The sequence below is a fragment of the Simochromis diagramma genome, unplaced genomic scaffold, assembly GCF_900408965.1.
Source record: "Simochromis diagramma unplaced genomic scaffold, fSimDia1.1 OVJJ01000802.1, whole genome shotgun sequence".
NCBI lineage: Eukaryota > Metazoa > Chordata > Actinopteri > Cichliformes > Cichlidae > Simochromis > Simochromis diagramma.
In genome coordinates this window covers 14,685,657-14,701,509 of record NW_024387492.1, presented here as the reverse complement: position 1 = coordinate 14,701,509, position 15,853 = coordinate 14,685,657, and the positions used below count along the sequence as shown (strand labels likewise).

General features: G+C 42.4%; 1 protein-coding gene across 5 annotated transcripts in view; it reads right to left on the bottom strand.

Annotated features, from left to right (window-relative positions):
• The window catches only part of si:dkey-174m14.3 (uncharacterized protein LOC563117 homolog), a 34,229-nt gene extending 18,827 nt beyond the window's left edge, over positions 1-15,402 (bottom strand). The window contains exons 1-2 of one of the 5 annotated variants that reach the window (XM_040017720.1): positions 14,882-15,402; positions 1,954-2,151 (exon numbers count right to left, since the gene is read on the bottom strand). In XM_040017720.1, coding sequence (XP_039873654.1) covers positions 1,954-2,051 — 98 coding nt within the window. In that variant the 5' untranslated portion in view covers positions 2,052-2,151; positions 14,882-15,402. The other 4 variants (XM_040017722.1, XM_040017718.1, XM_040017721.1 and 1 more) reach the window with 4 other exon arrangements.
• Positions 15,403-15,853: the final 451 nt, after the last annotated feature.

The window sequence follows — 15,853 nt, the reverse complement described above, 5'->3', positions numbered from 1 at the left end:
AAGATACGAGATGTGCTGCACCTGAAACTACGGATACTGGATGCCTGTGCTGGCATTTCTCCTGCGGTGTTGCTATCAGTGTGTGAAGAGTAGGAGAAGAGGGTTGCATTGACAATCCAACACAATGGGCAGCACATTGAACACATTTTATAAGTGGTCAGAAACTTGTAAATAACTCATGAAAGAATAAAGTTACGTTGAAACCAAGCACACCATTTTTTTTGTTGTGACATCACCAATAAGTTTGATGTGTCACATGGCCCTCTTCCTATTGAAAAAACAAAAGTTGTATCCAAGATGGCCGACTTCTAAATGGCCACCATGGTCACCACCCATCTTGAGGAGTTTGCCCCCTCACATTTACTAATGTGCCACAAACAGGACTTTAATATCACCAACCATTCCCATTTTATTACGGTGTATCCATATAAATGGCCCACCCTGTACTATAGACCAGTTGGTAACCCCTGGCAACTACAGGTCGCTAGAGAAAAATGTGTAATTCTTAGCCAGCTGTACCAAAAACATCCTTGCATTTGCTTACAAAGCTCAAAGTTGCACTTTTTGAAATGTGTTGGTTGGAGCAGTAAGGCGGTGGTTTTATTTTGATGGGGAATGGTGTCTTTTTCTGGTTTGTATATCATGTTTTTAGCTTCACTACCACTTGCCGAGTATTCGGAGGGTGTTTGCAGACAAGTCAGCATGTTACATGTGGTCAACACAGCAATCACAGCAAGGTTTGTGGTGCAGCGCTCTCTTTGGTGCAGCTTCCATCTGGTCAACACGCACTCAGCAACTGTCTGGAGAATATTAATTTTGCCCTAGTAACCAGAGGTTGCCAGGAGCTCAAGGCCTGTGTCAGTGAAGCATTGGTGGATTAAAACTGAATACCACCACTGTCCAATGTTACAATAATAAAAGCTGAATACAGTTTACTGTCTTAAAGTCCAGTGTTTTCTCAACCCATCCATCCACCCCATCTTCTCCGCATGTAGACTTTGTGGCTCTATAAATATCACCTCACGTCTACCTTTTCTTGTCTTCTCTGCCACACATAAATGCAGCTAGATCCTTGCACAAACTCACAATGTTTTGTTTTTCTTAAAGAATAACAAAAAGATACATAATGCAGTGCTCATATTCTCTCAGATTGATTCCTCTGTATTAGATATGGATTGCTTCTACTTTTAAACCAATTAAGTTTTATTTTATGAAAAACTGAGCATCTGAATTTTTCATTTCCACTTTTTTTTTTTTTAGCAAAGCAACATAATATCTTATCAAATTTAGAACTTATTTTTTCTCATGTTAGGTAAGTTGTGCTTCTGTAAAAGTAGTTTACGTTCTCTTTTTAAGCCTTTTTTTATGCACTCAGATTGAGTATCCTGCCTCAAGCACAGCTCTAGTCTCCATTTACTCGACTGCAAATACAAAAATGCTAAATACTAAATAACTTCTAGCTTCAGTCTAACTTCAGACTGAAAGTGGGATAGTGTTTATGTTTTATGGAACTGTGTCAGTGAGTAGAGAAAACCTGCCCACAGAGTGATTCAATGAATGTCTCAAATGACTGAGTGACATTTGAGTGCCGCATTATCCAAGCAGCCCCCACCTCCTCGCCTCATGTCTCTCTGTGATTGGTTGGAATCATCAGGGGAAAACAGGTGTTTGTTGTTTGGTAGAGGATGAGTTAACGTGAAGTAGCTCCAGGGATGTTAAATCCCCCATTAGTGACCTCCTCGGTGAACAGGAGCTGAGTCAGACATAATGAGTGTTTTCATTCCAGCGAGATGAGATGACGAGGCAGCGTGACTTCTGGGCTTGGAGAGGCGGGATGAGGCTGCTTTAGCACCTCTGGATGGCGAGAGGAGACACCTCGTGGGCGGATGAACGGACAAACAGATAAAAAACGAGGATGGATGGAAAGATGGCGTCTGAGACGTTCACTCTTACCTCTTTTTCGGATGTTTGCCGCCATTTCGGGGGACTTTTAAGGCGGTTTTGCCAATGTATATCTTTTTCATGGTTTGTCTGTGTTCCTTCCCTCTCATGTGTTTAAAGGGCTTGACCACAGGGAGACAGCATTTATGTTAGTTTTCCAAAGGAGACCAGCTAAGTCTGGAATTAGTGAGTGATCTATCTGTGTTGACCCTGCCAAACAAAGCAAACAGACAGGATGGCAACTTTTAGTAAGGACAAGTCAAGCAGGACAAAACTGATGTTAAGATCCATGGACAGATTCTGTTGGTCATATTCATATGAAAGAACCCATATTATTTTTTAAAGGGCCTGTAGTTGTATGTAGGGTATCTGCTACTAAAAATAACAAATAAAATAAATGCTTTTCTCATAATTTTTCTCACATGCTGCACCTCCTCTTCTCACCTTCTGTCTGAAATGCTCTTTAGCTCCAGTCTATTTAAGGCCTCTCCCCCTAAAAACCCGAATTTGCTATGATCCAACTCTCATTCTACATAAAATCCCTTTTGAGCACAGAGCACACATAGCAACGTTTGCAACTTTCCCCTCCGGATATTGCATCAAACTGAAAATAATTCACTGGGTCTTCAGATGCCGTGAAGATTCATGCGTTCACTCTTAGTACCCGACACCAGAACATTTGGTGTGCTTTGCTCATGGCTGAGGTATTTTGGAGAATATGTGCCAAAACTAGCCACTCTTATACCACTGTTATGTAGATGAGTAACAGAAAGTCTGGAAAAGTCTGGACTACAAATGAGGCATAAGAAGGACTTCAATAGCTTTTCTTTGTGGGTGAGAATTACTCTATTTGGTGTTGACTTTGTCTTTTTAACTGTGCAAACCCCTGTGTAGAAGACTAAATGACATGGAAATCCCATTAAGCATAATGTGGACACTTTAATGGTAAATATCCCACGAGTTTTGTCCCGTTTCCTTAAATTCAAGGCACTAAATTCAGAGTAAAGACCATTTTTGTCTTACTTCTTCCACTGACGGTGCACAACGTTTCCTGCAAAGAAACAGCGGAAGCGAAAATGAGAAGTAAAACTGTCTGAGACATCAGCTGTAAATGTCAAGCTTTGGACTCAGTCCTTCAGACATAAAGAGCAAGGGATTCCTTTCAGCTTTCTAGCAAAGTTCAGCTACCATATGAGGGGAATCCATTAAAGGAGAGGGAATATATACGCTCACGGTTTGAACACTCATTAACTCAAATATCCAATCAATCACATGGCAGCAGATCATTGTAGTTACGCATGTAGATACAGTCAAGATGACCTGCTGATGTTCAAATTGAGCATCAGAATGAGGACAAAAGGTAATTTAAGGGCCTATGAACATGAGATAGTTGTTGTCGTGGCAGGGTTTTCTGAGTCATCAACCCAATATCACAGCAAAGCATGTAATAGACCTGCAGGACCATCCTGTGGATGCCACGCTTTGCCTCTCCTAGGTGTGAAATGGAATTAAATTGTAGTACCAGTAGAGGGCGATAGTTTATTTAAAGCCAACAAGTTAAACTGACCAAAGTAGGAATGAAGTACAATCCAGGCTCCTTCTATTCCATGTAATATTAAGCTACGTGGCTGATATGTGTTTACGTGTAAATGTGTTTCATTAAAAGTTCGTCCATGACTGTTTTTATGTTGCTTTTAAATACATCATCGCCCTCTGCTGGCACCGAAAGGTACTGCAACGTAAGCATGCCTGTCCATTTCATGCGTAGGAGAAGCAAAGCATGACATTCACGGGATGGACCAGTGGGTCTACTACACGCTTTGCCGGTATACTGGGTTAAAGTACTTCAGAAACTGCTGATCTGCTGGAATTTTCCCACAAACCCATCTCTAGGGTTTAAAGAGAAAGCATTTGACAACATTTGTTGACTGTGATACAAAAGCAACAATCACTCATGAAACAAAGGTATGCAGAAGAGCATCTCTAAACAAGCTACTGATCAAACCTTTGCACAGATGTGCTACAGTAGCAGAAGACCATACTGGGTGCCACTCCTGTCAACTAAGAACAGGAAACTGAAGCTACAATTCATACATGCTCATTAAAACTGGACAACAGAAGCTTGGAAAAACATTCCCTGGTCTATGAATCTCGATTACTAAAGTGACATTCAGATGGTAGGATCAGATTTTGGCGTACAGCATGGATCCATCCCGCCTTGCATGATTCAGGCTGGTGGTGTAATGGTGTAGACAATGTTTTCTTGGCACACTTTGGGCCCCTTAGTACCAGTGAAGGAATGTTTCCAGCACCTTGTTGAATCTGTGCCTCAAAGATTTAAGAGCATCCAACCAATTAATATTAAGATGTACCTAATAAAGCGCCCGGTGAGTACATTCTGTGTATATTTTTATTTCTTAAATTAAAGGCTCCCACAAACAGCTTGTCTGCATTTTCTTCTAAAATCTAAGTTCCCCCCACTCAGTTTAGGGAACATTTGGGGAACTGAAAACCTGATTTTGAATGAGAAGTATTCTTTTGTGACCACAAATGCTGTATATTAAAAGAAAAAATGTTAACAGTTTGACATGGAAAAACACGCAAAGAAGCACTAAGCTGCCTAATCACTGACACGCTGTGTGAGTGTGGTTTGATGAAATTTTGAAAGCACTCTGGAACATAAGCAAACAATCCCCACAACTGCCTTCATACAAAAAATGAAATGTTTGAAACATTTGTCTATATCTTTTTAAAAAACATAAATGTTCACAAAACTTTTCTACGTTCTTAAATATTGTGTTTAATGCTGAATTGTTTGCTTGTGGTCAGGAGCCATTAGACAAAATCTGTTGGAGGTTAAAAAAAACTGCTTCTGGGTCCTGGCAGGACATAGACTTGTTTCATGTCACTAGTGGTGGGGGAAAGTCTCCTGTGACAGGCGGATATCAGACTTATCAGTAAAAACAAACATCCCTTGCAGACTCAGTGTCTTCATCTCGTATATGTCCAAACACAAAGAAGAGGAGCTGACACATCCAGGCAGTGTGAATGAAGGAGTTTGACAAGCCTGAAAGACTGAAAGTCTTTTGTATAAATATTTCCTCCATCCCTCCAGTCCTCTGCGTCTTGGTGGCGTCCGCAGCACAGGTGCAGCCTTCAGCACACGGACAAATGGTGCATGTTATTGAATGAGACAGGCTGTCAAAGCTTGATCAAAGCTCCTCTGATCCGAGCAGCGGGCTGACCATCCGGGAAGGAAGCAATGACCGACTGTGGATGGGACTGCAGCGAGTTACAGCTCATGTTTGGGGTGTTGTACCCACTGATATTGTGTACACACACGCACGTATTATGAAATAAAGAAACATGTTGATCTACTAATGCCCAGTTGTTGGGAGGTGACTTCTGCTACTGGCTGAGAAGGCAGGGAGACATGTACTCCTCCAGATGGTGACAGCTCACTACCGCCACTGGAGCCTTCACTCCAGCTGCTCCCCTCTGAGTCATACCAGCTTCGAATATGTGTGTGCGCGCGTGTGTGTGTTTAAGATTTGGCAGGTGCGAGCATGTATTTGAGAGCATTAAAGTGGCAGAAATGTGTGAGTTTATCCATGCAGGTGTACGCTTGATTGTCCGTATGCATATGTACACATTTGTTTGCATCTATAAGTCTAGGTGTGTTCCTGCTTGTGCGTTCGTGTGTGTGTGTGCCTGTGTTTACTCTGCAGCACAAGCTCTGCCTATTCAACCTCCTTCTCCCAGGCTTGAATTAAAGTAACGCTGTCTGCCATAAAAGTGAAAAAGGACAGCTGTTAGCGACACGTCTCAGGCCCCATCAGGCGTCCGCTGTCAAAACGCCAACGCACAACCGCGCACGCAACACCCTCGCTCATTCACTCGCTTGCTTGCTTCTTCGTCTTCCTTGTGCCCATCCTCACACTGCAGCAAAACCTTACAAGGGGCTCGTTCGGATGGCGGTGCCTGCCACCCACTCGTGCCACGCTGACATTCGAGAGCATTGAAAAGAAGAGGAAGAGGGAGGTGGTAAAAGAGGAGGAGGGCATTAAAGTTGTGGAATGAGGGAGATGGAAAAGTAGAGGGGTGTGTGTGTGTTTGTGGGGGCGGGGGTTGCTAGCCAGAGTATTTACAATAAAGCCAAAGACATTAAAGAGGAAGCGAGCTTTGCCAAATTACAAAGGAAAAGCAAATAGAGCGGGTGTGAAGTCTCTGCTGAAAAGTCATCATTTCTTTACCTCCTTCCTCTCCTTTTCCTTGCCTCTTCCGTCAATCTCTTTCTTCCTTCCTGGCTTCCTGATTGCATCTACCTTTCAGCAAGATTGGCTCTCAGGAAAAACCCTTATCACAGGCCCAGACCTCAGCATTAGAGCGGGGGAACCCGAGTGGCTGACTCATCCAGCAGCAGGGAAAGAAGGCAGAGATGATGCTCTTTCTGGCCCCTGTGCCTTCGGATTAACAACCTGCAGTAGTCACTCAGTCCAATGGCATGTACTGTATGACTCAACCACCTCACAGACAAAAATCAGCTTTCAAATTAGGGTGCTATTCTGTCAGTGTGTGTGTGGGTTTATGTCTTAGCTGTTTCTTGGTCCTGCATTGATTAACTCGGGAGCAGACACCTAAGTAGTTTCACAGCAACTACCAACATCATTAGCGGCAGCAGGGGATAATGACCCGCTGAACGGATTTCACGTGCTGCTGATGGCACCCGGCACAGGGGAGTGTGAAATCACGACAACATCCCGAGAGGATTTTAGAATGAGCGGAAGAGGTGATGGAGGCTTGCCGATCCCAAATACAAACAGTTCTGTTCTGCCAAAACTGAAGGAGTGAACACAGAGAACAGAGTCCAACATCAACCACAGAATAAGCTGCAGGCAGACATTTAGACGTAGAAAATGGCACCGCGTTAAAAAGAGGGTTTGATACAGGCACCGGTATAATGATGAAATGCAAAGCTAGAGAACTGGTTTGAATGTTATCTGTTTATTTATCTTCCAAGAGTGCCTCTACCACTTAATACATTAACACTTTCCCTACCAGAGTATTGTTTTCAGCATACCACTCATTTGTGATTCCCTAATTATTCAAGCCTCCCCACGGCATTTTTGTTCAGGGAATATATAAACACATAATACCCTCGCCTGTCACTTCATTATGTATACCTGTTCAGCTGCTTGTTAATGCAAGTACCTTGTCGGCCACTCAATGCATGTATTCATGTAGATATTGCCATTAGAAGATTAGGAATTGTTGTATGATGGTAGGGTCAGAATTAGTTGTAAACACCATGAAAGCATGGATTCATCCTCACTTGTATCAACGGTTTAGGCTGCTGGTGGTGTAATGGTGATTGCGTTTCTCATTTTTGGACCATTCTCAGTAGATCCTAGTAGATCAGCAGCTTCTGAAATACTAAGTCCAGCTGATACGAACAACCATGTCACATTGAAACCCTTTTTCTTCCCCTTTCTGATTCTCTGTTTGAACTTCAGCTTCACCCCATTCCTGCAAACGTAAAAATGCTTTGAGCTGCTGCCATGTGATTGGCTGTTAATGAGCAGTTGAATGGTGTACCTAATGAAGTGGTCAGGTAGGTATGTTGGGTTTATGGAGGCTTATTGTGCTTTTGACTGAGTGCATTTGGACAGTCCCTGGAAGAAATTTGTTTTCCATGTCCGAATCAAAAATTTGATATTTGAATGCCAAATAAATTTAAAAAAAAATCAGTAGCCACATCCTTGGCCACGGCCATTTTTCTACTTTGCCATTTTAAAGAGCGTGATCAAATCCACTCCAGAACTGAACTGCTTCTATTCTTGCCCATGCTTCAAGTCTTGATCAAGTTTTATTTAATGGCTTTGCAGTTTTTACAGAATCCTGCTGGAAAACAAGCTCATCCTTCAGACAAGATACTCATAGTGCCAGCGAAGCCTTCCGAGAGCTGTCCTAGCAAAGACGCTGAGATCACGTCTTTCTCGACCCAGAATACACCCTCTCACAATAACCCCAACTTTTAAACTCTTTCACAAGTTGAAACCAAAGTTTTCCCGCTGATTACTTTGTTCCATCTCAGTGGTTCTGAATTACTTTCACAATTTAAATTTTCCCAGAAAGGATGAGAGCAGAAAATAAATAAATAAATAAAAGCATTTCTGTCCACAGTCTTTTCATTTTTATCCATTTATTTATTTATTTTGCTGGTTGGAAAGAGGAAAAAAAATACAGCTGTGAAAATGCTGTTGTGGTGCAAAAAACACAAGGCCAGTGTTTGCCACGTTTGCAACCACAACCAAAAGCAGACGGGATGGAAAAACACAAGCGGCTTTCAAACGGGTTCAGCTCATTAAAAATAGAACAGACAAACACACATGGATGCACGTGCACACATGTGTATACACACACACGCATGCACAGCACGCCACCCACCATCGCAGCATGCTGTTTACGAGTGGAGCTCGAATGGACAGGTAGTGATTAGATGCAACAAAGGAACAACCTCTGCATATCTAGCCTGCAGTGTAGTGCTCTGTGTTTCTGTGCGTGTGTGTGTATGTGTGAGTTTCCTCAGCATTTACCTCGTGCACTTATACACAGATGTACTTACTGGTCCATCCATAACTCTCAAGAGGCTGCCTAAAAAGCCTCAACTCAGGGATGCATGAATGGATCTTTAAAAAAACACAGAGAGGCACTATATTGGGAAGACGCAATATAGCACTAATAACTTTCCAGCATAGCCCCATTAATGTAGCGGCTTGGAAAGAAAACAAGGGTAATCTGTGACCTCTGGCTTGACCGAGGCAAACAAGCTGCAGACATTTTCTTGAAAAGCTTTAATTTATCTGTTTAATTTTCTTCTAAACTCTCACAGGTTGATACTCTTTATTACAAAGGTCCCTGCAGTTTGGCTTTTAAATGCTTTATGGCTTGGTTAAAAAAGAAGGTTTTGAATAACAGTTCAACATTTTAAGAAATGCATTTATTTGAGAAGATGGGTTCTACAATTGTATCTGTCCAACAGCAATGTAACCTCTTGTGCAGGCATGAGTTTGTGTCAGACTTTTAACAGATTGGGATTTTACATGGCGTCTGCTATTTTCACAGGCATGCTAACTAGATATTTAGCCCACAGCCACTGAACTGACATCTCATCTGGAGCTGCGTATCTTAAAATCTTGCATGATTCCTACGATTAGTACAAAAACATGTTTTTTATATGTTGCGTTCATTTTATATGATGCCCGGCATGACGGAAAACCCCTACAGGTCTCAGAGTGGTGTCTCGTATTCATGTAGTGTAAAGTACGCTTGCCCTATTTTTATGGAAAGGATAAAAAACAAAAAAAGGGATTTATAATTTGTTTTGCCTCAGCGTCTTGATGACTTGTGCTCACTGCCGGGTTTTACATCTTACATCTAGTTGTAAGAAAGGTAAGCTTGCACGTATCTCTGTGATGCCAGAAACATCTGACAGAACAAGCCAAAGAGCCCAAAATCACAACCCAGAGGAACCAAAATATCCAGTGCAATGTCCCGATGACTGGTGTCATTTTTAGCCTGGCGATTCATCTTACATGCACCTTTTTTTAGAAATCCTTCAAATTACCCTTGATATTAAGCTTCAGAGCTGCTTGTGTTGTTGAATTTTGTTATAGTAAGAGCAGAAACCTTGTGATTATCTATGTAACACCAGCAACTTCTAAAAACACATGTTTGAGAATTTTATCCAAACCACTCTTATGCAGGGGTTATGCAAAGGTTAGCAACCATTTAGTGAATACTGCTGTATTTTTATAGACTGTATAAAAAAGACAGATTTCTGGGTCTGAAAATTAACAAGTTTAGCATTATAGTTCTGTGCTAAACACTATTTTAGCTCACTTACCAGCTATATTTTAGCATTACCATTCTTCGTCATTGGCTTTCACAGTGGCTTCTGTTCAGAAAAAATCTAACTCTCACTTTAAAATTCATTAAAATGGTGTCACTTCCATTGACCACAAACTGACCTACAATGCCGATTACTATGTAAATGTCCAATTCAAGTCAAATTACAAAAAAATTGAGTTATAGCCGCTGTCATATTAGGCAGGCTTCATCACAATGAGGAATAAATCTGGACCAGCACAACCTGACCGCTGGTGCTGAAGAAGGCAAAGGGGAGGAGAAATAATGGGGTTAAGATAATAAGATAGGCTTAATGGCCCCCGGGGGAGCTCTCAGAGCTTCAGGATAGAGAGACCTACAGACAGTGTGGGAGAGAGAGGCTGACTGGTCAGACCACAGAGGACAGTGGAGAGCATCAGTCTGTCAGAGCAACACTGTCCACTTCAGCAGGTCAAAACTAAGTTCTCGCCTCTTCAGAGCAGCCTCTCTCCCACGCCGCTTTCAAACACGTCCTCTCTGTTGCTCTAACATCTCTCTATCTATAATGATCAGCCAAAACTCCCCTTTCAGAACAGCTCAGGGAATCTGAAGGTGCCCTGAGGTCTTCGTAGTTCTCATCATTCTGACTTAAGGGACACTCCATAGAATTGCAACAAAAGTCTGTTAATTTTCCAGCTGTTTCAAGCCACAAATAGTCATTTCTCGGAAGGAGAAAAACAAAGTTATGTAAATATACTGCAAGTTTTATGTATCTGCAATCGATAAACAGCACCCACCACAGTGAGGTCCCAGCCAGAGCTTCATTTTGGCAGCATTTTACACGTGTTTATTGTGGAGAATTCCTCAGACTGCCAACAGGATGGAAGTGCACAAAAGTACAGACAGTTCTGTTTATTTTGGAGCTGGATGGGTCAATAATGTTGCTGTTTGGAGGGGGAAGGAGGAACACTATATGGAAAAAAGTGCACATATACATTATACCTAAAGGAGCTACCTAAGGAGTTTGATAATGATCGTGGTCTACTGCTTTGTGGTTCAACTTTGCATTAACAGTAGATCAACTGAGAGTTGATCATGGAATATGCCACAATGGTGGTGGCATCCTACTACAGTACTACGCTTGAATTCAATGAGCTCTTTCACAAATGAAACCCATTCATTCACAAATGGCTGTAAAGGCAGACTTCGTGACCGCATGGTTGATTTTATAAACCTGAGACTGAAAACCTGAATTCAACGATTAAAAGATGTTGCTCCTATATGGACAAGAGATTGTATCCATATAGCGTATCTCATGCTGATCCAGTTTATGGGTATTAGTAGTAATATTTTTGAACAGCTTGAGGTTTGTCTCATAATTGTGAGTTTAAATGACTCACTCTGAACGCCATTGTTACACATGCGTATAGTAGGCTATATTTTTTGTTATCTACCTTGGGACTAAAGATATAAACTAGCCATTTTGCTAAAATCTGTAATGTTTCTGTCTCATACAGTATTTTGAGACTAATGTCCATTAACGGGCGACATCTCTATGAAATAAACCAGTTTAAAAGAAACCAGAGTTGCTATGGAAAAGGATGGATTGGTACAAAATGGCCAAAGAAACTGGACTGAGGGACTTCCAAGTGCATCCAAGTTAACAGCTGGCAGAACAAACGGGGAAAGCCCCTGTTTGTCCTCTAGGTAGGCGTTCCTATAGCGATGTAATATTGCGTGAAAACTATGAATACACGTATGAATATGATCACAAGCAGCAGATCTTTTTGTCAATCCTCTGACTCCCACAACCTGCCATCACTGTTCTGGAAATGTTTCAACGCAAACAATCTTGCCCTTGTCGGAGTCACTCTGGTGTCCACCTTGCCCCATTTCAGCACCATTTATCCACCATGTTGACTTTGAAAACTGTTCACTAACCTGCGACAACATCCCAGACGCTGACAGGTGCCTTTGCTATAACGTAAACATGGCCATTTGACTCATTTATAATAGAGCAGCTGCCCAGTATTCTATATGTATTATTAGCATCAAATAGAAACAATAATAACTGAAACACAGCACAAACAGCGACTACCACATGAACGAGCAGAGAAAAACCTTCCAGTTGGCAAATTTAAGTTCAAATTAAACGGCAGTGGAAGACTTCAGGAGAGCCTTTTATTTGTGTTCTTGCCAAGAATTAGATGAGAAAACTGATATCACTCTCATACCACTGGCAGCCAGTCTGGATTAGGAAACAGGCAGCGTGGCTCTGTCGCAAGGAACAAAGTCCACAAAGCAGCACGAATGAAACTCAATAATTGACATGTATCGTGTTCATTTGAGCTGTGGAATAACCAAGCTATAAAAACTACAAGCTGCTGTTTCACGTTTGGCTTTTGTGCAGATTAAATGAAGAAGACAGGACATGTTAATTAGTGAGCTTCAGAGGAGTAGGAAGATTCGGTTTACCTTCAGATCGAGGCCGAGACATTATCGCGGACTAACTGAGCTTTTTTAAAAGAAAACAAAAAACAAAAGTGTAGAAACATAATGAATACAGATCCCTCCCTTTAGGGCACAAAGGGTCACTGAATGACTTAATGACTAAAAGAAAAAGATCTGTGGTCTTCAAAGTCACCAGAGTTCAAGCCAAGTGAACACCTGGCAGGTCACGTGTTGGATAACTCTCTCCACCACCATCATTAACACATCAAATGAGTGAGTGCCTATTTATAGCTCATATCCCAGTGAGCATTTAAGCTCTTATCTGGCCTCTTCATGACACTTTATGTTGTTCTTTCTTTAATCTGTATATATCTAAAAAGATCTACTTAAAAACAGGCTTAAAAAGACCAAGATATAAAGTGCAGGATACATTCTGAAACTTAACAGTATGAAGCACCTTTTAATCGCCTTCTCTTCCTGTATAATGAGGGTTCTTAATGTGCATATATTATTCTGAAATTATATCCAGTCGCAGTGGGTTTGATGGAAGAAAAAAAATGTCATCAATCAGCATCCTAAAAATCTAAAAACTAACCCTGACTTTTGTTTTACTGCCTCTCAAGGACGTCACTTCCATCACCGCTCACCGAGACAGCGGCATAATAATTTTGCTCAATCTTTGGCTGTCAATCATGCTTTTTAAAAAGCGGTATCAATCTTATATTTAAAATAAAACCCTTCACACTGTTATTCATCCGCTAGAGTATTCTGACAACGATTTTTTTAAACTCCTTGAAACTTTAAATCTGTTTAATCCACCCGAGGTCTCCTCTGCGTTGGAGCTCCAATGTGTCGCTATGCAAAATTTACATCTCCATCCCCAGGGCCCTGACACATGAGCCCGGACAAGAGAGGGACAGGGATTGCGAAAGAGGAAGAGAGAGTGAGCGAGAGAGCAGGAGCAACGGAGTGTGAGAGATTTCAGGACATTTCATCATTTAGACTCGAAGGCATCTCGCAGATATGGTGGGGGGGAGGGATGAAGAGGTAGGGTCAGACTCTCAGGTGGGTCCTGATTTCTCTTTAACCCCATCACAGCTTGCTTATAGGCTACAGGTGACCTGGTTTCCTATGCAAAAAGCGAGCAGAATAGACACGGGGCTACCCCCCTCTTATTTCGGCACAGCTGCTATAATTCAATTAAAGCTGTGACACAGAGGTGAGGACAATTGATGCCTCCTATTAAAGAAACACCCCGTCAAGATTAATTACCCCTCGTCGCCTGGTTAAATGGCTTTTAAACTGTAATCTTCCTGAAATCATAATAACACCATCGGTAATCTAACACAAAAGGAAAAGCTTGGGATCTGTTTTCATCTGAGCCGGATTAATAATGGTTCATTAGTACTGGTATTAATTAAAACATGTCTACTGTAGGCCAGTGAGGTGCAAAACAGAGAGTGGGAGGTAGAGGGAGGGGGGTGGCCCCTGCATCTCGTCATGTTTCCGCTGCTGCTCTATTTCTCTGAAATACTTAAATCAGAAAAGTGGGCGAGCACCTGCAATTTTGTAATGAGCTCATTAAAATCCATCTACACCAGCACACGCTCACGTTTGTGTTTTTTTGACTGTCATGTTGAAAAACATACAGATCAGAGCTGCTCTTGCTTAAGTATTCGTGGTGGAAAAACAGCGTTATCATGCAGAGTAATTAATCAGTGTTACAGGTGCATTCCGACAGGTGACAGTCCAAAAATCACACAGAAACCAATGTGTAACAGTCGTGGATGGACATTTTGGGAACCTGAAAAGATTCAAGATTATTTCAAATAAAAAAAAAAATTAAAAAAAAAAACTCCTGATTGATCTGTTTGGAAAAAAGCTTTTACAGTAACGCCATAGTCACTGCAGCGGATTTCCAGCCAAGAGGTTCCCCGCATGGAACCGTGTCAGCCTTCTTCTGCAAAATACACCCTTTTATCTTTGACAAAGTATCAGAGAAGAGACATCATTCCTAACAGCACTGCATCAGTAAACAGAGAGCACGGCAAGTGCAGCCACATCACGTACAGATGAGCACATAAACACACATATTCACACGCAACCAAAAGCAGCTTTGTAATCCAAATCAAAGATGCAAACAGTGAAGCAGTACCTTCCGCTCGCGCAGAGCTTCATCCTGAAGACCGAGAGATAAAAATCCTGCTGCCGGAGCCTCGCCGGGGATGGAGAAAACCCCCTCTCTATATGCTATCTGGATTGGTTTACCCAGCTTTCCCTTAAAGCTCGGAGAAAACCCCCAACACATGCACCCACCCCACCACCTCCTCCTCCACCACTAAAACTGTCGCCGCCACTAGCACCACGCCACTCCAGCAGTAGCAGCAGCAGCAGCGGCAGCAGCTGAGCCAGGAGGAAAGACAAGAGGGAGTGAGGGAGAGACTGTGCAAGAGTAGAAAGACAGAGAGAGAGAGACAGGAAGAGTGGGAGGGAAGGAGCTTAAAGGAAGAAGACAGGGAGAACGTGGGGGCGTGATGATGGAGTGCTGAAAGATATGTGCAGAAAAGGAGGGAGAGTGAGAGAGGGAGAGGGTGAAGCTTACCTGATGGTGTCTATGTTGTTCATCACTTCGTCAGGCATCTAAAGGAAATGACAGCATGTTAGTGGAATGGACCCATCAAACTGGCCCAGAAGCTGCCAAGTGGAGCACCGTTGCAGCACAAACACCCTCCACAAAAAAAAAAGAAAAGAAAAAGAAAGAACGAGAAAAGAAACATACATATTCAGCAAGCACACTCTGTGTTTCCCTATGTGTTTGTTTATGTCCCCACACTCCCCCCCACTCACATCCGTGCTCCCTCATCTGCTCCTCTTCCCTTTTTCCCTTACTAGTGAGAAACCCCATGCAACGCTCATCAGACTGCGCCCGGATGTGTACATCTGCGCTCACTTGAGGTGAGAAGAGAACAATCGTACCATACCGGGAGTGCGAGGGGAGAGAGTGAGAAAGCGAGGCAAAGGAAAGGGGGAAGAAAGGGAGGGAGGGAGAGTGAAAACCTCCATTGCAGCCAGACTGCAGATACATGGCAAGCCCCCCCATGAGGGATACTGGCAGCGACTCAGTATCTCTGTCGAGGTGCTGAATCAGAGAGAAGGAGCACAGAGGGAAAGAGAGGGAGGAGGATGTGGAGAGAGACATAGAAAGAAGGGGAAACAAGGGGGAGGTGGGGGGGGGGGGGGGGAGAGTGGGGGGAACAGGTGGTTCAATCTGTTGAATCTTACATCTCAAGTCCTTGGCTGTTAAGGAGAATAGGTTTTATATGAATCGGCTGCTTTTTTTTCATTTTTCTTTTTTTCCGAAAGCGATGAATTATGCATCGATTTGAGAATATTCCCCCATCTCCGTTCAAATTTAGGCCCGATCGAGGGTATCCACGCTGTTATGTTATCATGTTTCATAATTTGACGAATGCTAGAAAGCAGATTTTACCATCTGCACTTAGGGGAGACGTTCATCCATATTTATCTCCTGTAATTAATGAAGGAAGCAGTCGTTGCGAAGAGATTATTTGAG